General features: G+C 38.2%; 2 protein-coding genes across 2 annotated transcripts in view; both read right to left on the reverse strand.

Moving 5' to 3' along the window:
• Window positions 1–25221, reverse strand: part of LOC134802767 (uncharacterized) — a 318964-nt gene that overhangs the window by 214443 nt on the left and 79300 nt on the right. The window lies entirely within an intron of this gene.
• On the reverse strand, window positions 10683–24259 carry LOC134802962 (uncharacterized). The gene is made up of 8 exons (XM_063775698.1): window positions 23917–24259; window positions 23288–23333; window positions 22016–22118; window positions 20782–20883; window positions 16981–17079; window positions 16022–16149; window positions 12143–12226; window positions 10683–11137 (listed from the first exon to the last, which is right to left on the reverse strand). Exons 1-8 carry the CDS (start codon window positions 24108–24110, stop codon window positions 10772–10774), a joined length of 1122 nt encoding a protein of 373 aa, XP_063631768.1. The 5' UTR covers window positions 24111–24259; the 3' UTR covers window positions 10683–10771.

The raw sequence follows: 25221 nt of genomic DNA on the forward strand, positions 1-25221 counted from the left end.
ATAGTTTGAATTACTTATTCTCCCTCCTACACGTAAAACACCACTGGGATCTACAAAAGGGTTGAGAGACAAAAGTCTACTTCGATTATGAAGTGTTTTACCTTGGCTTAAATTTTGGATGTCTTTTTGAAACGACTGCGCTTGACATTTTTTGACTAAAAACGTCAACGAGTCCTTAAGCTCCTGAACTGATAAAGGTCCCTTAAGTTTGGCATTTGACTTTCTACAGTCATGTATAAACCGGATGACGTAAGCATAAATTCTTTTCAAACGTACGTAACTCGAATGTCGATCGAATGTTACGACTGGATCACCAGAGCTTAAGGTATCGTCTTTAACAGTTAATAACACCTTGACCTCAGGTAAGTCAGAAGGCATTTGAGGCTGTGAGGGCCACTCCATAAAATCCTTCTTCAGGAACGAAGGACCTTCCCACCAGAAAGACAAAGACGGCAGATGCTGCGGATCAACGCCCCGCGACGCTAGATCTGCCGGATTTAAGTCTGTAGGTACGTGTTTCCACTCGTGACCTTGAGTCAACTCATTAATTTTATTAACTCGATTGCGTACGAAAGTTTGCAGAGTTTTAGACTGCGATTTAAGCCAACCGAGAACGACCATACTATCGGTCCACATTACATGCTTGACAATTTTAGTTTTTATAGACTGAGCTACTTTCGTGCACAATTGAGCGCCCAACAAACTAGCGCACAGTTCGAGCCTTGGGATACTTAAAACTTTAATTGGGGCCACTCTGGCCTTTGCGCAAAGCAATCGAACTGTCACATGATCATTGCTATCAACTGACCGCAAATAAACACATGCGCCATAAGCCTCTTGGGACGCATCAACAAAACAATGAATCTCTGTGCGCTCAGTTTTAGGTACATCACAAAGAACATGTCTACTTAAATTGATATTTGACAAATGATCCAAATTGTTGACAAACTTCAACCATCTTTTTTCAAAATCCGAAGGTACTGGAGTGTCCCAGTCCAATTTGGCAGACCACAAATTCTGAAGAAGAATCTTAGGTTTTACTATACAGCAACATAGAAGCCCTAATGGGTCAAACAATTTGCATGTTGTAGATATGATAGTTCGTTTTGTTATTTTATTTGGCGGTGCAAAGTCTATCGGAAAATGCAAGGTATCCGCCTGAGGGGACCATTTTAGGCCTAAAACTGAAGCATCATTATTAAAGTCAAGGCAATTCGTAGACCCTGACTGGTCTTCTAAAATTTGTGCACAATTCGTGCGAAACTTGCGCAGGGGAAAGCATGCAGAATTTAGAACTTTGACAACATTTTCGTAAATATATTTTAACTCTTCTACTGTTGACGACCCTGTGTTAAGATGATCAATGTAAAAATCATTGTTAATGACATTAGAAGTAACTTCATCTTGACATTCGAGAGCTAACTGCTTGAGGCACCTTGTTGTGATAAAAGGTGCCGACGCCATTCCATACGTAACAGTGTTGAGCTGGAAAATCTTGACAGGCTGATCAGCCTGGTCTCTCCACAGAATGAGCTGAAGATGGCGCTGCTGTTCGCTAAGGGAGACCTGCCTATACATCTTTTCGATGTCAGCTGTTAGAACGAACCTATTAGTACGGAAACGCAACAGTATTGAAAGTAGGTCACTTTGCACGACCGGACCTACTGCCTGAATGTCATTCAGAGACTTGCCTGAGCTCGTAGGAGCTGACGCATCATAAACGACTCTAAGCTTAGTAGTTTCTTTTTGCTCACGAATAACACAATGGTGGGGCAAGTAACACCCGAAACTTGGCCGTTTAACTTCAGCCATGTGTCCTAAATCAGCATACTCCTGCAAAAAATTACGATACTGTTCTTTAACGTTGGGGTTTTTATCTAACTTCTTTTCCAAGTTAAGAAAACGTCTCATAGCTATAGGATATGAGTTTCCGAGAGTCTCCTCGGGTTTTTCCTTGAATGGCATCTGTACAGAGAATCGACCATCAGGTAAACGACTAGTATTATCAACATAATGAGTTTCACAAAACTCTTCATCAACAGACAAAGACTTACAATCGGAAGGCAAATCTTCCACCTCCCAAAAACGCTTTAGAGAATTATCGACATCTTGTAGTGACGTCTGGCGCCTTGTAGTGGCTAAATGACAATAAACATTATTAATTTGGTTGTAGCTTTCGCCCGTGCGACCAACTACTAACCATCCTAGCTTAGTATCTTGTAGCATAGGTTTTCCTTCTCCTAGATCTATTTGATCTGGCTTTAGAACTCTAAAGAATTTGTCCCCTGACAACAAAATATCAACCTGATCCGGTTTATAGAACAGCGGATCAGCTAACTCAACATGGGGAAAATCTAATTTTTCAACATCGATTGCTACATTTGGCACGTCATCTGAGATTTCGGGGACCACCCAAAAATTAGCTTCTAGTTCGTAAGGATTAAAGCGAGACCTAACGTTTAGTTGGATACGTTCAGATATCTCCGTTTTCTGTTTATTGATCCCAGTAATATCAAACGGTTCAATTTTATTCGTAGGTAGTTTTAACTTTTGCTTAAAATTTTCTGAGATGAGACACGATTGACTACCATTGTCCAAGAGTGCACGAGCGACATAAGTAGTGTTATTCTTAGGGCAATATACTTCGACTTGAGCCGTGCACAACATGACCTGACCCGATGCGTCAGCGTCAGTCGACATGTGAACAGAAGAGTTTATATTTTTTACAGTGTCGGTAGGTGCAACATTTTTATTATTACTACTGACGCTGTCGCAATGCAAGAGAGAATTATGTTTTTTCTTGCAACTACGACAGGAACCCTTCAAAGTGCATTGAGAACCATCATGTCCCGCGCGTAGACAATTGTTACAAAGTTTATGTTTTGAAATCTCAACAAGTCTGTCTTCCAGGCTCATAGACTTAAACTTGGTGCACTGATAGACATGATGGTTCTGGCCGCATACCAAACACGGTTTAATTCGTGGTCCCTCGCCAGAAGAAACAAAAGACTTGGTATTTTTATTTTCCTTAAAAACAGGTTTACTTTCATTTGACTGATTTGACCGACAGCAAAACATCGTTTCTAATACATTAGCACGATTACGTAAAAACTCTTTAAAATGCTCCAACGTGGGTACTTCAGAAGAATTTTTATTTAAATCACCTGAGGGTAGGCACGAAAAATTGCCTTTATACTCTTCCCACTTTCCATTTGTTTTGGGATCTAACTTCGCCGAGACCAAAAATATTACTAACGGGTCCCAACCCTGAGTTGAAATACCTAACGTATCCAATGAACTTAAATTTTTCGACACAGTATCAATTAAATACCTTAATGCCTTAAAAGACTCCTTTTGTATAGGATTAATATTTACGATCGCACTCAAATGATTATTTATTAATATATTTTTATTATCGTATCTTTCACACAATGTTTTCCACGCAAGCTCGTATCCGCTGGCAGAAAAATCAATTGACCTTATTGCTAAACTAGCACTTCCTTGTAACGAATTCCTTAAATAGTGGAATTTATTTATCGGCGCAATTGACTCGTTGTCGTTGATCAATGACTCAAATAAATCTTTAAACTCTAACCAACGCGTGTAATTTCCATCAAACGTCGGCAAATTTATTACTGGTAGACGAACTGACGAATGTTTTTCATGACAAGAGCTTGACTTAGTTGAGCCACTGTCCACACTGTTTTTGGCCGAAAACGAATCAATTATATCTTGCGCTAACGCAATTTGCGAATAGAAAAGACTTTCAGTTTGAGTTCGTTCCGCTATTTGTTCGTCTAAATTAGAGGAAATATCTTCAAGTTGAACTTGCACGGCGTCATAATCAACCATTAATTTACGAAGTCCATCCAATCGCAAACTGAGCTCCTTTATTAATAATGACGTGTGCTCAGACCCTTGTACAGTTTTTACAAAGTCTTTAAAAACGGTCAACTGACTTTTGAGCCCACCGCGCCTTCTATTTAATTTTTTAACTAATTCCTCACCCATTTTAAACAATAAACAATGAGCTAGGTAAATAAAATGGTGCAATCAAACCGGTAACACGATCCAGCCGTCTAGTCCAGCACAGCTGCCGCCGAGCCCGCCAGCAGCACCGGCCGCGTCAGGCGAACCCGTCTCCACAGCGCTCGTACTCGCGAATAGCCCGGAAACCGCGTAGCAACAGGCTCCCGGTAACAGCGCGCAGCGATGTACACTGGAATTTACCACAACGGACTTTGAACCATAGGAATTCACCTCAATGGACTTTGAACCCTAGTCGTAATTACCTATTAAATGCAAATAAACAACTAAAAATGCACCTTTAATGAGTCGAAGCGAATAAAATGTATTAATCTTTATGCACAATAAAGAAGGCAAAACGAAATTATTGCATAGAAGTAGCAAGCGTGGCATAGAAAAAAAAAATACGGTAGGTATGTTTTTATAACGGTACTTACAACGTATACTTTTTAAACATTAAAACTTAATTTGTCGTATTTTAAAATAATAATTACTAGCGTATTGTTATTGCATAAAACTTAAAAGACGAGCAACTTGTTGATTTATATAGAAATCATTTATGACGAACGATAAGATTGAAATAACGGTGCATAAAAAAACCGGCAAGCATTATCGAGCTAATTACCGAATATAAATAACTTCTATTTGCAATTTTAAATGCATTGATCTATACGGAAACCAAGCAAAATATAACTTAGTGCTCAAAATAGTGCATATTGGCTAGTACGCATAAAGCTAGATACATAACCTGACGTTTGCAAGTAGGCTAGCACTAATTATAGCAAACAGAAGTTTTAAAAATTAGGGAACAAAAGGAACGGGCTTACTTCACATCGGCATTGACTTTCGATGTCTATTTCAACTTGTAGTGTTGCAGAATCCAAAGCGCCACGGCAGCAATCCCAGTGTCTTTGTTCTTGCGTAGTCCGTTATTTCTCGACAGTCGCCATTACAGTTGCTCGAACTCCAACGGTCGCCTCATGACCGTTTGATTTTGAATGTCACGGTCGCCAAATGTCCACGCATGTAGGGGTGGACGAGAAGATCTTGGGGTCGTGGATGAGGTGAGTTAAATGACACTCGTAGTCCAATACATGCACGTATAATGATTAATTTGGGTGATACATAGGTAGATGTTAAGATATCACTGTAAGCGGACGGGCACGACCGTCCGTCGCAAGATTGCTGAGAGAATGTCCGCTGCCGGCCCCACTACTCCGCGCCCCGCACCATGCATTGCGTCGGCGACGGTTCCCGAAGATTCCCGAGCAAAGACGAGGCGTTAACAACTGTGATTCATTCATATCATTGCTTTTAGTTTTCGTATCTTCTTAGTTTTAGCTAACGCTTGTCATACTGTTCCTATAATATTTACTGTGGTGCGATTTTCTTGACAATAAACGTCTTTAAGGTGGTTCGATTTTCATACAAAATTCAATCGCATTGCATTAAGTCACTACACACTATTAGTACATAAATATTTCCGCATTTATCTACTTTCGAATATTCTTTTGCGCGAAATTAATAGGAAAACAATGTTTCATACAGAAATCATGCAATAATCATAGTTAAATTTTCATCAATTTTACGTATGTGTGTGTCACAAATGTCGTGTACAGATACATTTGCGACGTTGCCATACTATTTCCGACGTTGCCGGGCTGACCACGGCGCGAATTTGGAGTGCCGTCATGTTTAGTGCAATTTTGTTGACAGGTACTTAATTGACTGAAGCGAGAATAAGTACCCGAAATTCGTCAGCTTAGCTAAGAACTATCATGGCGTGTTTTGCAAACAGTCGCTTTTTTGCTTTCAATCGGAAAGTTCCCGGTTCGATCCCCAGCATTGTATGCTGGGATATAACTTTTTGTAATTTTTTTACACCTAAATTTCGTATTGTTTTTTTTTATATGTTTATTTAATTTTTCTTATTTTCAAAAAGCGAATGACTACGCGTATTTGTTTATTTTTTATAAAGATAATTAGAAATTGTACTCTACCTAATCTCTTTGATTTTTACAATCAGGACATCCTCACTGCAATAAAAAATAAATGTTTCCTGTGGTTGAAAATAATGGATTTTTTGTCCATGAATGAAGAACACAATTACATATCATCTTTCTTCCTATTACATCAGAGATTTTTTCCTATCATGATTCATGATATTATATTTCTTTCAGGTACAGGGACTACTACGGATAACAAATATGAAAAAAATGTACTTGTACTTGAATTCAAAATAAAAAAAATACTTAAATAAATGTTTTCATTTTATTTTAGGTAAAACCGGCCAAGTGCGAGTCGGACTCGCAAACGAAGGGTTCCGTACCATTATCTATAAAAAAGGGTCACCCATCCAAGTACTGACCCCGCCCGACGTTGCTTAACTTCGGTCAAAAATCACGTTTGTTGTATGGGAGCCCCACTTAAATCTTTATTTTATTCTGTTTTTAGTATTTGTTGTTATAGCGGCAACAGAAATACATCATCTGTGAAAATTTCAACTGTCTAGCTATCACGGTTCGTGAGATACAGCCTGGTGACATACAGACGGACGGACGGACGGACAGCGGAGTCTTAGTAATAGGGTCCCGTTTTACCCTTTGGGTACGGAACCCTAAAAGCTGTGAAAATCAGGTATTGAATATTTTTTTGAAAACGTTGATAAAGTAATTTATTGATAGAGTCTGTGCGGAAAGAGAAGAGTCTTGAAATGTAGGGGAGCCCATACATTCTACGACTCTTCTCTTTCCGCACATACCCTAATACCAACTAATACCAAAACTAATACTGAATATCTGGGGGAGCGGTGGTGGCCTAGCGGAAAGCGCGTGCGACTTGCAATCCGGAGGTCGCGGGTTCTAACCCCAGCTCGTACCAATGATATTTGGTACGAAATATCATTTGATACCTATTTACCGAAACCTATTTATATACCGATACCTATTTTTCGGTGAAAGAAAACAATGTGAGGAAACTGGACTAATCCCAATAAGTTAACTCTCTGGGTTGGAAGGTCAGGGCAGTCGCTTTCGTAAAAACTAGTGCCCATGCCAATTCTGGGATTAGATGCCAAGCGGACCCCACGCGAGGAAGAAGAGATTGAATATCTGGGAGACCGACCAAAGCTTAGAAAACATATAAAAACTCAAAAATGCGCGTTTTCTCACAGATCAGACCTAGCTAAGAGATCCAACCCCTTATAGCAAATTTCATTGAAATCGTTAGAGCCGTTTCTGATATCATCCAAATATATAAATAAAAATATATATATAATAATTGCTCGTTTAAAGGTAAGATAATACAAAAAGAAATTACCTACTCGCACCAGTCTTGAACCCCAATCCTCTTGCACGTATTTCCACGAACATACCGTTACGCTATTGCAACATACTTACGTTGTGTGAAATTGTCTACTACAAGGATCACGGAAACACTGTTTGCATGTGTGAGTAATAGTAGGAAAAAGCGTGACAGCAACACTCCGTCGAATTAAAAAGGTGGTTTTTGCACAATGAAGTATTCAATGTTTATTTTAATAGTTCAATATTTATTTAAAGAGTGCGCGAAACATACTTTTAAGTATACAAATACCATGACCATTTCACAAAAAAATAAAACCTGAAATTTTGCAAAAGTGGTGCCATCTAGCGAGAGTTAAGTTTTGAGTAACCTAGGCGAACCACCTTAACTCTGCCGTGGTGGTTTCTATATTCGAACCTGCATTACAGTATGATATTTTGTTACCCCCTATACATAATTATTAAAGGGGTCCCCTGATTAACAGTCCGCCGGACGGTATCGGCCTGTCAGTTAGAACAAAATTTTGACAGTTCCGAACAACTGACAGGCCGATACCGTCCGGCGGACTGTTAATCAGTGGGCCCCTTAACGCCCCTTAAAAAATAAAGTGTACGTATGTATGTAGGTAAGTATAAACGCATTATTGTACAAAACACAAATATGGGCACTACTTTGAAATATCTTGTATCTCACACTGCTACTCAAAGTTGAAAGGCAGTAACTCTATATGCATCCCATACATAGATACCACATTTTTCTTTTGATTGGCAAACAAGATACGAGCTTTTTTTTAGGGTTCCGTACCCAAAGGGTAAAAACTGGACCCTATTACTAAGACTCCGCTGTCCGTCCGTCCGTCCGTCCGTCCGTCCGTCTGTCACCAGGCTGTATCTTATGAACCGTGATAGCTAGGCAGTTGAAATTTTCACAGATGATGTATTTCTGTTGCCGCTATAACAACAAATACTAAAAAGTACGGAACCCTCGGTGGGCGAGTCCGACTCGCACTTGTCCAGTTTTTTAAAAGTAGTAGTAGTAGTAATTTCATTGTCTAGTGAAAAAAAAATGCAAACAGGGGGTATTACTGCAATGTTCTGCCGCCAGAGTGTAGCACTAAGCTAGCTAGTAAACCATAGAGTAACTTATACATACTGTGCCTTAAACTGTTTTTTGATAAATTTTCACACACAATCAAATATGACATTGATGCATCAAGGCGGTTTGTTAACAAGGGCCTACCGGGAAACGAAATTTAGTTACCTGCCTCTTTATCGCTCGAATATGCAAGAGTGATAGAGAGGTTAGATAACGAAATTTCGATTTTCTTGTTTCGCGGTAGACCCCCAGTTTTACGTAATATTCCCTATTGTCTCGTATTAAATTGAAATTGTGTCCACCCTACAGTGCACCGTGTTAAGGGGCACGTCCGCCGCATCCAAATACAATCGTTTAGCAGAATGAGCTACGACATTACAACATCGTAAACACCATCTATTCGCATTTACATTAAACACGATAGAAAATTAAAGAGAAAAGAAGAGGAAATAATAATGACTAAGTACCTATTGAATGAAAAAAAAATTAAAAATCCCTAAGGTGCAGCGGGACAATTTCGACTGCAGGGTAATTTCAACTAATCGAAATATCTTCCATGTTTTACATTATTAACTAGAGTCACACACAAGTCACACACCACACACAATACATTTTTTTCGCTATCTGGACATATAATACAGTAAAATTATACATTTTGCGTTTGCGTCAAATCCGGTAGTTCTGATATTTTGCAGACTTGTTTATGATGTTGGCCCAATGAATAATCCATGTTTGTGAACTCGAGCGCCGAACACAATACGTCACGGAAGATGCTAAAAATAGCATCTTCCGTGACGTATTGTGCAAAAACTATAAGTGATAGCACTATAGTGTGTATAAGAGATAAATAGCAAATTTACTAAGGATCACTTCGTTCCTACTCACTTTTTCTATATCTTGAACGGTTTTCTTAAAAATTTAGAAAAACCGCGTTTCGGGCCCTTTGCGGGGGTGTGGGGGGGGGGGGTGACGCAGAGGGGGGAGGGTTGGGGAGGGTTGATGAAAAATAACTTCGGTCCATAACGTACATATCCCAATTGAAAAAAGTCTTCTATTAATTATGCCAAGTTTTCCATATATATTTTTCCAGAAGCAACGTACTATTATTCATTGGGCCAACATCATAAACAAGTCTGCAAAAAATCAGAACTACCGGATTTGACGCAAAAGAGCCAGGTTACAAAATTCGACAAAGTTACTGGATTAATATAAAGCACTCTAGTTAATAATGTAAAACCTGCGGGCTCAGCATGGTTCCATTTTTATCGACTATCACTATGCCCGTCACTTTCGCACTTACATACTTGTTAGAACGTGACAGGCATGGTGACAAATGATAAAAATGCGACCGTACTACTAGGGCTGGAAGATATTTCGATTTGTTGAAATTGCTCCGCTGCACCTTACGCTATATCCCAAACATATCATATCAATTTTTTGCCAAAAACGCCTTGCATCATTTTGGAAATAAGCTGATAGTCTTTAAACTCCTCGATCGGTTTCTATTAAACATAGCTAAGAACCACCTCAAGGAAACGCGCTATCAAGCAAGGCTCGGAACCGGTTTTTTCTTCATACAAAAAATACCGGTATGATTACGTTCTTTTTCGGTCTTCAGTTTATTATTTAATTTTTAATGGGACAATCTAATAAGACGAAGTTTGTTACCCAATAAATACATGATTCAGGCCTACGTAAAGAGCATAAAATAATTAATAATATTCGGATATTTTAGGGTTTTAAAAAAAACCGGTTCCGAGTCCTGCTTTCAAGTAAAAAAACCGCATCGAAATCGGTCCATTGAAGAGCTACAATGCCACAGAGAGACAGACAGACATTGGCGTCAAACATATAACACCGCTCTTTCTTGCGTCGGTGGTTAAAAAAGGAAGATAGGGGTCATCCATTAATGACATCACACGTTTAGGGGGAGGGAGGGGGGTCAAGAAAATGTGACATGTTGTGAAAAGGGGGAGTGACGTCACTTTAACTTATTTAAATAACAAGTGTTTGGAACGATAATCGTTTTTATTCGTTAAATTTTCTTTCCTAATCAGTTTTGGGTTATACAATTACTAATATTTCTTTTGTCAAAAATATGTTGATAAAAAAAAATACCCGGCCGTTGCCAAATGTGACCAAGTGTGACAAGAGGGGGGAGAGGGGTCAAAAAACCTAGAAATTCATGTGACGTAATTAATGGATGACCCCATATGACAAAAATGTTATTTGTATAAAACGCCCATTATAAATCAGTGTATTTATATTTAATACGTAAAACAACTAGCTAAAATAATATTTGTTGTTCAATGGTAAACACAGTCACTTCTTAAATAGATTCACGATCCTACACTTTATTATATTTCACGAAACTACCATTATCCTTGACCAAAGAGCTTAAATAATCATTGAAACTCTTCATATCACTCTCAACATTCCTTCCTAGATTCCTGTTTTCATTTACTTTATCATCTTTAGTTTCAATGTTTTCAAAAAGTCTATTCCCTTCATTTCTGGCTTCTTCCCTTTCTTCGTTCCTTTTTTTCTTTCCTTTTATACTCCTATAATCATCAGTAACTTCATCAAAAATGGTGTATTTAGTATGTTTCTTGCCGTAGTATTTTAGGAACTTGTGTGAATTTCGTTTTCGTTGTCTGTTTAATCGTTTTGGTTGCCGACGCTTTCGGATCTGTTCTTGGTACATAACTGTGGACTGAAATAGATAAAAATAAATATTGGAATAGATTTTTGAAGGGCAGTAAGGCGTGCTGCTTTAAAAAACAAGATCATATTCAAACCCCGCCTTAAACACAACCCAAACACAACTTTCAGTCTGTTACAGTAGTGCATAATTTTCATTAACCCGCATAAATGTCAATGTAGTTCATTGAAGGGGACGGACTGAAAATCAGCGCTGCGCAGGCAATTTCTAATGAAATGACTGACGCAGCGTATGCTGAGCCCGTTCCTTTTGCAGCACAATTTCTTTTTTAAATCTTATTAAGTATATTATGTAACCAGTATGCTTTTTGTGGTGCAATAAATGGTTTCTTATTCTTATTCTTATAATTATTTTCCATCGTATTTTCACGGAAACTTATGAACGTACTCGGTACAAAAGGTACTGACATTGATTGAACTAGCATGACAAATACGAACATTTCCGAGAAAATACGATGGAAAACAATTATGCACTACATCTGTACCTTTTTAATTTTAAACCGCAAAAGCGATTTAATGGATTTAGGTATTCAGACGGTTGGCCCGAGGAAGAAAATTGTATAGATTTCATCATAAAAGTCACCAATCTAGGCATGCGAAGTTATTGGCAGGACAGAAGCAAGTGCTAATTCATCAATAGAATGTAGTACTGTCAACGGTTGCTCAGACAACAACTAATAAACTATGCTATGTATACAGGTGTTAAAACAATAACTGCATTCCCATTGCCAGGAAGGTTTTGGGATTATACTTAACTTTTACTATGGGACCAACCCCGAATTCGCACAAAAAACATTTACCCTCCCATAGAAAATGGACCAGCCAAAATGTATGAAACAGCCAAATTTTTTTTGCGATTTCGGGGTTGATCCCATAGTATAAGTTGCTCAGTATAATCCCAAAACGTCCCTGGCAACGGGAATGCAGTTATTCTTAGCCACCCTGTGTTCCTGCAGAAATTCTGGACAAGAAATACTCTCCAATTGTTTCTACTCACCCCATATTCGTTGAAGTTGGACAACTGCATGTGTAAATAGTGTAACTGATGCTCTAGATACTCCCTTACGCCGCTCATTTTGCTCTAAAAAAGAAACAAAGAATTCACATTTCACAGTGGAACGTATAGTAGGTTTAGTAAGGAACACAAAATGTATGGAACAGCATGCACTTTAGTCTCAGGTAGGGCTTCCAAATACCGGACTTCTCACAATACCGGTATTAATACCGAAACTGTCTTCATCAATACCGGGATCCCGGGATCCCGGGATAAAATTTTTGATAAAATTTTAAGTACTAACTATATTAATCTCACTGTCAGGATTCATTCACCACCAATCATCAAATATTTATCTGACGTTCAGGCAACGATCTTATTTCAATAATAAAATAAGGGCTAGATGCAAGTTAGATGCGTCTGACGTGTAGTAAAAGCTTCTTAATACAACCGAATATGACCATTCTAATGGATATAAACGGTCTATACTGCAAATTTTCCTTGTTTTTAAAAATACCGGGATCCCGGTATTGGACTTAAAAATACCGGTATTGAAAAATACGTTTACAAAGACGGGATCCCGGTATTTCGGGATCCCGGGATCCCGGTATTGGAAGCCCTAGTCTCAGGCGATGCCGCTTGGCACTATTGTTCCATAGGTCAAACAAAGTTGATCTGGCCCGGTAGCCGGGAGATCGTACCATGCAAACCCCCCAAAAGGGGGGGGGGGGGGTGAAAGGGTCGGCTCTCCAGGTCCAATCTATGCTATATTCCTTCCTAGTCTTAGCAACTAGGGCAAGTTATATATCATTTTCGTATAATTTAGGGACGGGGAATTCATTTTCGAAATAATTATTAATAATATTTATTTATTTATACAGGAACTGTGTGCTTAGACATGGCTGTGTGCATAAGATCGAGACTGTGAAACGGCGTGACCGGGTTCGAATCTTACGAACGGATAAATTTATTGCATTTTTTGTTTTTAAGTATTTGTATGTAACGTTCAGACTATTTCAATTTTAGTTAAATTCGCGTGGTGTTCAGACTTCTCTTTATTTATTTATTTTTTCTTTTACTTTATTTTTTAATATTTCGATATAAATACGAGAATAACATGAAGAAAATAAATAAAAATAATTCCCGCTCGGATAGTCGTAAATCCACAGTGACTTGTGGCAAATGCGATCTGGTAATAGAACCAGGTACATGCGCTTTATGCTCCAGATGCGAATTGTCTTTCCACTTCGATTGTGCGGGTTATTCGGAAAAACTGTATAGGATGATGGAACCCCAAATGGAAATGCAAGACATGTACACGGAGAGTTCCATATACAACAAAAGTAACACTACCACCAGCATCCAAAGCTACAACTCGAAGTAGCAAAAGTAAGACTGCAGTAATTAAGGCAAACTTAACCCACTATAAAAAAAAGCCCCCCTATGAAAACCACACATACACCATTGGTTTCTGAGACTTTTGAAAGCTGCCCAAGGACAAGCACGCCAAGATGGGTGCAAAATTACGGAGGAGGAGTCTTCTCCTTATACCACTTTGACAACAAACGATATTATTTCCTCGCCGGTTGACTTGAACGCACTACAGAATATACAGTGTCCCATAAGTGACACGTCACAGTGACACTGGGGTAGACCAGGCCAAGAGGACCCTAACCAACTTAACATGACCCCAGTAAAAGTGGCAGGGTTTTCGAGTTATTGCCAAATTAAGGTTTTTCATGAATATTGACCGTTTTTAGGGTTCCGTACCCAAAAGGTAAAACGGGACCCTATTACTAAGACTTCGCTGTCCGTCCGTCCGTCCGTCCGTCCGTCTGTCTGTCACCAGGCTGTATCTCACGAACCGTGATAGCTAGACAGTTGAAATTTTCACAGATGATGTATTTCTGTTGCCGCTATAACAACAAATACTAAAAACAGAATAAAATAAAGATTTAAATGGGGCTTCCATACAACAAACGTGATTTTTGACCAAAGTTAAGCAACGTCGGGCGTGGTCAGTACTTGGATGGGTGACCGTTTTTTTTTTGCATTTTTTTTTTCATTAAGGTACGGAACCCTTCGTGCGCGAGTCCGACTCGCACTTGCCCGGTTTTTTAACATTGTTAGTGCCAATGTGCACTCGGAAAGGTCTTGAAGTAATTTTTTTTATGTGTACGGCATCATGAATAGTTAATTAAGATAACAGAATAGGTATTTTATCGGTAAACAATGTAAAATGCAAAAAAAGTACTAATTTAATTTTGAATTAAATTCACAGCCACGCCTATTCAGTATTTGCCGAATGCCTAAAAGAAAGAGATGGAAAATGGTTATCTCCCTTTTTAAGGATATCATTGAGTTGATAAAGGTTCAAAGAAAATAAAATTTTGCAGGTTAAATTTTCATTAGTTCATTAAAATAATTTTATTTTACAATAGGTGCTCGAATTGTTTTAAATTTAATTAATTAAACTTCAACCTGCAGTATTTTATTTTCTTTGAACCTTTATCAACTCAATGATATCCTTAAAAAGGGAGATAACCATTTTCCATCTCTTTCTTTTAGGCATTCGGCAAATACTGAATAGGCGTTTTTTTTTTATTTCTGTATCCAGAGTTACATAAATCTTAACATTTAAGCAAGTTAAGTTTTCAAGCCACATTTTTGTCAAGCTCGAGGTCTGATGATGGTATCCATGAGGAATCGAGGGAACTCCTCAAATCTTAAAGGCATGCGTATAGAGATTTGTGTATTTTCATCAGAAAATCAAGAATTTACATTAAAAACTGTCGCATTTGATGAAGTGGAACTGCTGATGATGATCAGAACAGAACTCTTCAATGACTACACGTTTGGCGGAGCCAGGCCTGACCCGGATCCGGGCTCTTATCTGGACCTGAACCCGAACCTGGACCCGGACTTGGACCTGGACCAAGACCTAGACCTGGACCTCGACCTGGTCCTGGACCCGGAACTGGACCCGGACCCGGACTCGGACCCAGACTCAGACCTTGACCCGGAAAACCACTGATACCTAAGCTAAATAAACCACTATGATTACCTACCATAAAATGTAGGTATAAAGTATAATGATGCCAAACTTACTAGCCCCTCCCGCTCAAACCCCAGTACACCGCACCGCGTGCGCCGTTAAGTAGGTTAGGTTAGGTTCGAACTGCGATCCCCACAGAACCGAAAAAAAGTGGGTTAGGTTAGGTTAGAACTGCGAGCCTTACAGAAACGAAATGCTTTGCTACTAGAAAAGTGGTTTTGGTTAGGTTCAAACTGCAATCCTCACAGAACCGAACTGCTATCAGAGAAGTGGTTTCGTGAGGCTAAAACTGCGACCCTTACAGAAACGAAATGCTACCTACTAGAAAAGTGGGTGGTTTTACCTCCTTTTCTACATAGTGCACCATCTATGTACAATAATCTTTCACCGGCCCCCATAGAAGTCGGTTTTTTTTTCTTGAAATTTATTTTCTACTATTTTATGTCGAACTATACGAGTAAGTAGGTGCAACAAAGTAAATCGCTCTATATAATTTTTGGCAAACCACGAGTTCTCAGTTCGGGGCGAACTACTAGTGTAGTGTTAATTTTTAATTTTAAGCTTATGTTCAACAGAATATTTTATTGTTATGAATAAATAAAGAAAGAATATAGAATTCCCGGGATTAGTTGCCAAGCGGACCCCAGGCTCCCATGAGCCATGGCAAAGAGAATACCAGTGTATAGAGGCGGATTGTCAAAGTAAGTTATGTAGCCACTGTAAATTTACTGCCATCTTGTGTACTATAGCTACCTAATTTACCATGACAGTAACTCTCTATTTCAAATACTCTTTGGCCGGAAGGAAGCTGATAATGAAAGTCTCACCTTGTCCTCCTCACTCATCTCATCATATTGCATTATGAGGTCTTCCACATCGTGTATAGTGCCCAAGCACTCGCTCCTTGCGTCGGAAGACAAATTATCATCCAAGTTACGCAGATTCAACATTGGAACTTAAAGCAAAATTAGAGTTTTTTTGTAACACAAAGTCTTTGTATAAATGGTGCATCATTAATATTATTATTTAAAGCGCTGGTGGCCTAGCGGTAAGAGCGTGCGACTTGCAATCTGGAGGTCGCGGGTTCAAACCCTGGCTCGTACCAATGAGTTTTTCGGAACTTATGTACGAAATATCATTTGATATTTACCAGTCGCTTTTCGGTGAAGGAAAACATCGTGAGGAAACCGGACTAATCCCAATAAGGCCTAGTTTACCCTCTGGGTTGGAAGGTCAGATGGCAGTCGCTTTCGTAAAAACTAGTGCCTACGTCAAATCATGGGATTAGTTGTCAAGCGGACCCCAGGCTCCCATGAGCCGTGGCAAAATGCCGGGATAACGCGAGGAAGAAGAAGATTAATATTATTATTTGTCCCTGCCTGGCACAGATGGGAATCTCTCTTTTTCAGTCGGTCCCTCAATACTGAGGATCGTGACATCATGATGTCCTGTTGAAGACCAGGTTCCTCCATAGGGTTCTGTCTATCGCCAAGCGCATGGCCTCGTGCAGTTTTAATTGCATAGGTGCCGTAATTTGAGCACAGCGTCGAGTGGGGAGGGCCCTGAGGTCTCGTGCCTTCAACTTTGCCCGTCAATATTACTCTTTCCAGGCTATCCGGAGAGCGACGTGGGAGGTGTCCGAAGTATGAAAGCATTTGGTCCTGGCATGTTGTTGACAGATGGGAATAGGTGCATTCATATAGTAAAGCTATTATGGTGGCGGTCACGTGAGGCGGGGACGGGGACAAGTGGGAACACACCGCGTTAAAGTGTTATAAAAACTCACCGGGATCGTCATTATTGACAGGGAAACCCGCATCGTTGTATTCTTCACTGCTCGGCGATGTTAACCAAACCAGGAAGCTGCGTAGGTCTTCCGGTAAATCTGGAACATGAGTTGATGTGATAATGTATTAAAGCAGAGAAATTGGCTACTTTTTTTTAATCTGTATTTTTTTAAAAGAAGGGGCTTCGACACGCACTGGCGAGGTCCCCCCGTTATGAGATCTATAGTAATAATGTAGTAGTGTACTGTGTAGTAAAACCTACACCACTACATCACTTTTGAATATAGATGGCACATCATCCTGGCCCCGTCTGAAAGTGTACATAGAAATATTAATCGGGGAGACCGAGGTTAGTTAAAACAGAGGTAAGTCAGAACTACGTCAATTTTGCGGTGTTTATAATCGCCTTGAGCAGAGGACGCATATTTAGAGACTAGCCGAGCGAACGGTAGGACGATGCTACATTTTGTTTTTTCTAACTCGATAACAGTTATAGATGTCTCAAAATGTACGTTGTTTACTTAACTCAATCTCCATACAAAGGCATCCTTTTCAGCGCTATGGAGGTTAAGTGTATTTGGGTAAATTAAAGAGGGTGTTTTTTCGACTTTTGTATGGCAATTTTTTATTTTTGAAAAATCTGATTTATTATCATCGTTTTAGGAAGGGTTCTTAACAACAAAAAATATACTGTACGAGGCACCTCTGTACTTTTTATAGTTAGCTAGGAGGCTATATGGACGTTTAAAGATCGACATTTGTATGGCACTATTTAGCCACTTGTAAGGCGTTTTTGACATGTATAAGGCATTTTTTCGACATTGTATGGCAGTATCAACATGTATATGCCACTATTTATTATTTTTGTTGCATTTATAAGACCCTGACGACATTTGTATGGCACCTTCTCGACATCTGTATGACACTATGTCGACATTTGTATGCCACAATCGACATTTTTATGGTCAAAATAGCCGTATAAATGTCGCCATACAATTGTCGCGACATGTCGCCAATAATTTTTTTTAGCGATAATTCCTACACAATACAACCGATTCACTTATTTATTTTACTTTATATTTTAACACTATATTTGCAACTATTATTATAAAATAAACATTTTTAGTTCAACTTTGTACCAACGTATTAAGCGTCCATACAAATGTCATTGTAGTCGTACCAAAATATATTGAAAGAGATTCTTACCTGTTTTTAAATAAATTAAACTGTTTCCGCATCCACATTCGATGTCAATCGACGCACAACTAACCGAACTATTGCGTCGTAAATTTAATCTAACCGTTATTCAATAGACTAAGAAGATTATAGGGGGTATATTTAAGTCATAACAAAACAGGTGCCGCGCGGGACAGCGATAAAAAGGCTTCCCTTGTTTTATTAAATAACGCATTAATTTATCAATATGATTAAATCAATTCTCTAGAAAATGCTCTTTATAAAAATACAAACTTGTTTATAATACGTTGCCTACATCCAAAGTTATGATTTTTTTTATTGCGCTATGCCGCCACTGGGACACGCGAAAAAGCGGCAAATTTCGCCGTTTTTGGAACTTCAAATGCGATTTTGTCACAAACAAATAATATTTTAGGTACAGTTGTGCATGATTTTTAAAGCTTATAATACATTGAATGAAAATATATCGGTTGGAACAGAACGAAGGACTTTTACGCAAACGGGGCATTGTTTAGGCTACGTACTTTATTTTTCACTCATTAATCACGTTAATATTTCTAACCGTTTTTGAGATACAGCTTGATACATTAGTGCAAAAATCTGTATGTTTCAACCCTAGCAAGTTTAGTAGATCCTATTGAATGACACATGTCAATTTAAAATGTATATAACTTTGTAGGGTTGTCACTGATATACAATATTACATTTTAATGATTTTGTTTTACTTTTCAATCCAGCTTTACGATTATAATAACTCGATTGTAGATCACTTAAATAACACAATCCTTTCAGCTCAGTCTCTAGAAATGTTCCACCCTGTATACATCGCCAGTCTTTTAGTCCTATGGACTTCGAGTTTTAGCCGTGGGACAGCAAAAAATGCCTATTTGAAAATTTACCCTTTTACATATTTATTAATAAGTTTAAATCTTGCTTAATAAATAATACTTATTGAGTTTAAATCGTATTGGAAATAAGTTTCGCAAAGCTCGCTTAAAACTTATTATGCCTAAGAGTAATTCTCAAAAAAGTGGCATCTTGACCTGTCATCGAGTTTTTGAATTAATCAATCATATTTATTCAAAAATGTAAAATTATAAAAAAACAGAATGAGCAACAACAAAAAGATGGCGCTAGTGCAGAGTGGAGGTAGACGGGTTAGGTAGGGCGGCACCGTCATTGAGACCGAAGAAATGTCGGATGGGTTTGAATTTGTGCCGTGGCCCACGGATACACATGCTGGTGGCTCGGATTATCGAAATTATAATTTTGGGTCTTACTACAGCCAGCCCATTACTACATACACTAAGGGATCTGTCCCAATTCGAGTTTTTGAATTGAAAGTATGCTCATTTTGCTCTTTTTCATATGAAACAAAAACGTTTATAGATAAACAAAAACAATGTTTATCGAGGCCAAGTCATTATTTTTATTTTTATTTAATACTTATACTTAAATTTTTTTAATACTTATATTGATAAAAAAAATTTAGAGTAGGTACCACTTTTCACTGTAACCTATCTTGTCCAAATGCATCGCTCTTCCAGTTTTAGTTCTTTGGATTTTATAAGCACCAATTAATGTTAAGTAATAAAATATCATGCTATATAATAACATAGACAATCTCTTTTAAAATGTACATTGCACGGGTCTTATATATCATTTTTGTACAACAATATGCACGCACGAAGTTTGTCCAAGGATATTTTCACTGTAACCTGTACACCCGCGGTATCGCATCTCACTCAAGCACACAAATAGTACATTATTGTCGAGGCTCGGAAGTAGGTACTTGCAGGCTGAGGATTCGTTTTAAACGGACGACCTTGGGAGTCCGTTTAATTGAATCCGAAGCCAGCAAGTACCCTTCCAGCCGAATCATATATAGTGCTTTTCTCATAAATGGTGCAAGAAATATAAATATCATAGAAATATTTTACAAAAGCAACGTTCTTACTTATATATGTATTTTCACAGAAAAAAGTAGAAACAATTGAAAAAATTTGCTTTGCCGCCTTTTTATTTTTTTAATAAAAAATAGAAGTGTTTTTTTCTGCCGAAAATACGCCAACCTATTTGAGACAGCTAAAGTAAATAGTCGCGGTACTAATCATCTGTTTGGCTGTTTAATGGGCCTGTGCCTTCATTTGATATGGCCATTTCAACTTTTAAAAAGTTTGGAACTCGACAAATAATGGAATTTGTATGCAACAGTCCCAAAATCGAGATTGCAATGTTTTTAACTTTTTAATTTTTGACTGACCATAAACTACGCGCTTCGCGACCTATTTTTTAGACGGCACAGTCGACTTTGCCGTCCATTTTTGAGAAAATTATATTTAGATCATAACTGTGACAAAATATTACCTAAGTATCAAACTAACCACCGTAGTATTTAGAAATGGGTTTTTATCTTACTTATTTTTCTATAATTCTTTAATATATTTTTGGGAACTCTGAAACTGCTCTAACGATTTCTATGAAATTTGCTATATGGGGGTTTTCGGGGGCGAAAATTCTATCTTATCTCTGGGGAAACGCGCATTTTTGAGTTTTTAAATGGTTTTCGAGCAAAGCTCGGTCTCCCAGATATTACTACTTACGAATGCAGGTCTTCTCTCGGACCTGTAGGTCTACCAGCTCCGTCATGAGACCGACTACCTGCTGCATCAGCGAAGACGCCTGCTCGCTATTATCAGCTCGCACTATAAAACAAAAACTTTATAATAATCCTTCATATTAATTCCTTTCGTTATGCGCACTGCCAAGGAATGGAATTCCTTGCCGGCGTCCATGTTTCCGTGCTCTTATAACCCGGCAACCTTCAAATCAAGAGTGAACAGGCACCTGGGCGAGCTCCATCGTAGGCCACGTCTACGCCTCGGTTAGTCTGTGGCCATGAGTAAGCCCATTCATAATAAAAAAAAAACATAATTTTGAAACTGAACTGCGACTTCATGGCGCACAGTACGTTAAGTCACAGATTATATAATAGTTCTTACGAACAGATACTTATCTCTCAAAGAAAACTCAAATACCTACCGTTTTGATACCTACACAAAAATACAATACCTTCAGCGCGCCGCTCCCCGCACCGCGCGCACCGGCACAACGTTAGGGTTGCTGACGCTTAGAAATGATAAATAAATACCTACTTAAACAGCGGAGTGAAATAAAAGGAAAGCTGAATCTTAAATTATACCTAATATTCCGTTTACACGTCAGTGTTTGCGAAATACTCATTTTAAAAGGTGATATGTCCCTGCAGTAACCGTATATAGTGTTTACGCCGTTTTATAAACCGCGCAATGATCTCAGCAAGAATTAGTTTTAAAACTTCGTGTAATTTAAAACCAGATAGAGATTAATGTTACAATAAAGAAAAATAATAATAATAGAGAACCCATGAATACAGGTAATTAATTATAAGTAAACCAGATCATAAACGAGTAGGTACTTTCCGGTGTAAAGTTAACTTACTGTCGTTAAAATAAACATTAACCAAAATAAATTAAAAATTTGCTACCTATTCCAAATAGATAGATACATTTGTCGTAATAAACATTACATGTTTAATAAAAGAAATTCAATAGTATAGGTACCTACGTAGCTTGTAAATATTGTAAAAATTGATAGTGTGGCGCGCGGTGAAGTGTGTGCGTGCGCGCGTGTGGCAACCAACTGGCTTGCTTGTCTACCGTGAACGGTAACAGATTCGTAGGTATAAATCCGAGCTCGCGCGGAGAGTTCCATAGGCCTGGTTAAGTATGGTGTACACTAAGTTTATCGCGTAAAATTAAATGATTTAGGATTTATATAGGTTGCCGTTGATAGTACCTTCCCTATTGGTAGTTTCACGGATGGCCTGGGCAGCTTCATTACACACTCTCTTCATGTTCGCCGTTAGTTCTTCAAACACACGCTTGCCGGAGTTCTTCTTCTAGAATATAAATTATTCTACGTTTAATCACTAGTTATTAACGCAGTTCAGTTTTGCTTAGGAACTGATCAATCTGATCATAGATAGATAATCTGTTTATTTGTTTGCCACAATACACACAGAATATTCAAATACAAAAATGACAGGAAAAAAACAATCAATAGAAAAAACAGAAAATACAAACACAAATAAGAGTCACACAGATTTTTACAAAAATAGAAAAATTTCAAACAAATAGAAACGCTGTGTGCGTCGCAGCAAAATAAAAGGGTTCTGGTTCAGTATACGCTTCACCCTATGGGAGAGGCACTGATATTCTGCCAAGACCAGCTCACGTCAACAAAAAATCGTGAATAATATTTAACACTATCAATATTTAACCTTCTAACCGCCATATTATTTTTTGCTCGTGACGCCGACGGTACGAAGATACACGAAGTTTTGACTTATTTATCAGACCGCGGCGAAATGAGCCCTATTTTGTATGTCTTATACATATATCAGTCTAAGGCGGTTAAAAGGTTAAATAGCAAATTTTTAATGGCAGCATATGAAAGGATAATACATTAACCATAATAGAAGGAGAAATACGATCGGACACTTAATAGGACACTACGATCTAATTCAAATAATAATAGAAGGCACACCGAAGGATACGAGTAGAAGTAGATACAAGGATCAAATAAAGAAAAGGATAAATGGGACAGATATGGAGTCGTACGAAACTGCACTTGTATTAAGGAAAGAGTTGAAGGAACTAAACTGACAAAAGATTTCCTCTGAATTTTTAATAGGATACAACGTACCGGAAGGCGCAGCGTGGGTAGACCCCCAACAAGGTGGACTGATGACCTGGTAAAGGTCGCGGGAGTCCGCTGGATGCGGGTGGCGCAAGACCGGTCTTTGTGGCACTCTTTGGGGAAGGCCTATGTCCAGCAGTGGACGTCCTCTGGCTTATATGATGATGATGATGATGATACTCGTACAACATATTTAACGGGTGGAGATATTTACCATTTAGAGCAAAGCTAGATTCATCGGCTGTTCCCTAGAAGTGGCCACGACCCTCAGTGATGAGGAAACCGATGCAAGGAGGAAGAGGAGGGCAAAGTTAAACGGTTTTCCGCGACTGCCGTCATGAAATCACACTTTTGACATAAATTACTCACTTTAGGTACTGGAACTGATCTCTTGACATTTGTATTAGTTTTGTTTCTGAAATTGCAACAGATCTGTTACTATAGAAGAAATAAATACTTGAAATTTGAAGACATATAGAAGATAATGTACAAGAACATCTAAATAATAAAAAAATATATACTGACAGACAACGCAAGCCAGGACGCAAATATTTTAAAGTTACACTAAGAAGGCCTTCCAACCCCAAAAAGTGAAAAAAGTGATGAACAGAAATACCACAGGTACTAAAAACAAAATAAAATGAATATTTAAGTGGGGTTCCCATACAAGAAACGTGATTTCTTTGTCGTTTTATGCGTATTGGTACAGAACCCTTTTTAGGGTTCCGTACCCAAAGGGTAACAACGGAACCATTACTAAGACTTCACTGTCCGTCCGTCTTTCTCTCCGTCTGTCTGTTACCAGGCTGTATCTCATGAACCGTGATAGCTAGACAGTTGAAATTTTCACAGATGATGTGTTTCTGTTGCCGCTATAACAACAAATACTAAAAACAGAATAAAAAAAATAAGTGGGGTTCCCATACGACAAACGTCACATTTTTGTCGGTTTTTGCATAATGATACAGAACCCTTTTTATATTATTTTATCCCCTTACCTTACATTTTTAAAATTCCGATACTTCTTCCTTTCCTTGATACGATTCCTTCTATCTTTTATACTTTTAGCTAGCATCTTGAACTTCGAACCTATCCAGTGATCTTTGCCCATAAGATCATCAAATTTAATGGCGGATTTATCCTTCATATCATCTTCCATCGGGTCCTTGTTACCATATTCATCATCATACATGTCGTTCCAAAATATACTGTCGCCATCTGCACTCCTTTTTACTACGGTTCTGTTGGATTCTTTGATTTTGCTTTCAATCTTGGATGTGTTTGATATATTTTTGTTTTCTATAGTTGCGTTTGCATGTTTATCTGCAATGTGACAACGTATTAAATAATAGAATTCTTATTTTTAGGGTTCCGAACCTCTAAAGGCAAAAACGGAACCCTTATAGGATCACTCGTGCGTCTGTCTGTATGTCTGTCCGTCTTTTCTCTGCAGCTGACTGTACAGTACGAGCAAAGGTGCATGCCTTTATGAATGAATTAAATTTGGGTATGTACTTTTGCAGCTGGGTGTACATTTATTACTACCCCACTACGCATTTCAACCGTTACTATATTTTAAGAAATATAAATAGTTTATTCGTTGTAAAGAATTAACAGATAAAAAAGAGGAACAAAAAACAAACTTACATAGTGATCCAAAAGACTTGAGCCTTTGGAGCTCTTTTTTAGAGCTCGCCTCATGTTTTGACGCCTAAAACGCTAAAAGCCTATTTAGCTCTTTAGCCCCCGAGCCTAGTTCTATTTAAGAGCCTAGACTCTTGGGGCTAATAACCTTATTAAGCTCCTAAAAAAGCCTATTTAGCTCTTTAGCCCCCGAGCCTAGTTCTATTTAAGATCCTAAACTCTTGGGGCTAATAACCTTATTAAGTCTAGGCTCTTAAATAGAATTAGGCTCGGGGGCTAAAGAGCTAAATAGCCTTTTAGCCTTTTAGGCGTCAAGAGATGAGGCGAGCCCAAGAGCTAAAAGGCTCGAGTCCTTTGGATCACTTTACACAGTATAACATTACAACGCATTTATTTTTTACATAATGTAGTTAAAACTGCAAATCACTCACTAAATTAACTAATAATTATATATAGGGAACAAAAGGGAATCAACTAGCTTAAATAGTAAAAGACATAATATAAGTTTGATATAGCTCATTTATTTTTCAATAATAAATCACAATATTCTTTATTGTCAAATAGAAAAGTAATACAGAATAAAATTAAGTTTTATAACAGAAGGCAGCCGTAATTCTTAAGACAATATTTTTTATTCACAATAGATTCTTACAGGACGC

Source organism: Cydia splendana, chromosome 25, assembly GCF_910591565.1.
Source record: "Cydia splendana chromosome 25, ilCydSple1.2, whole genome shotgun sequence".
Classification (NCBI taxonomy): domain Eukaryota; kingdom Metazoa; phylum Arthropoda; class Insecta; order Lepidoptera; family Tortricidae; genus Cydia; species Cydia splendana.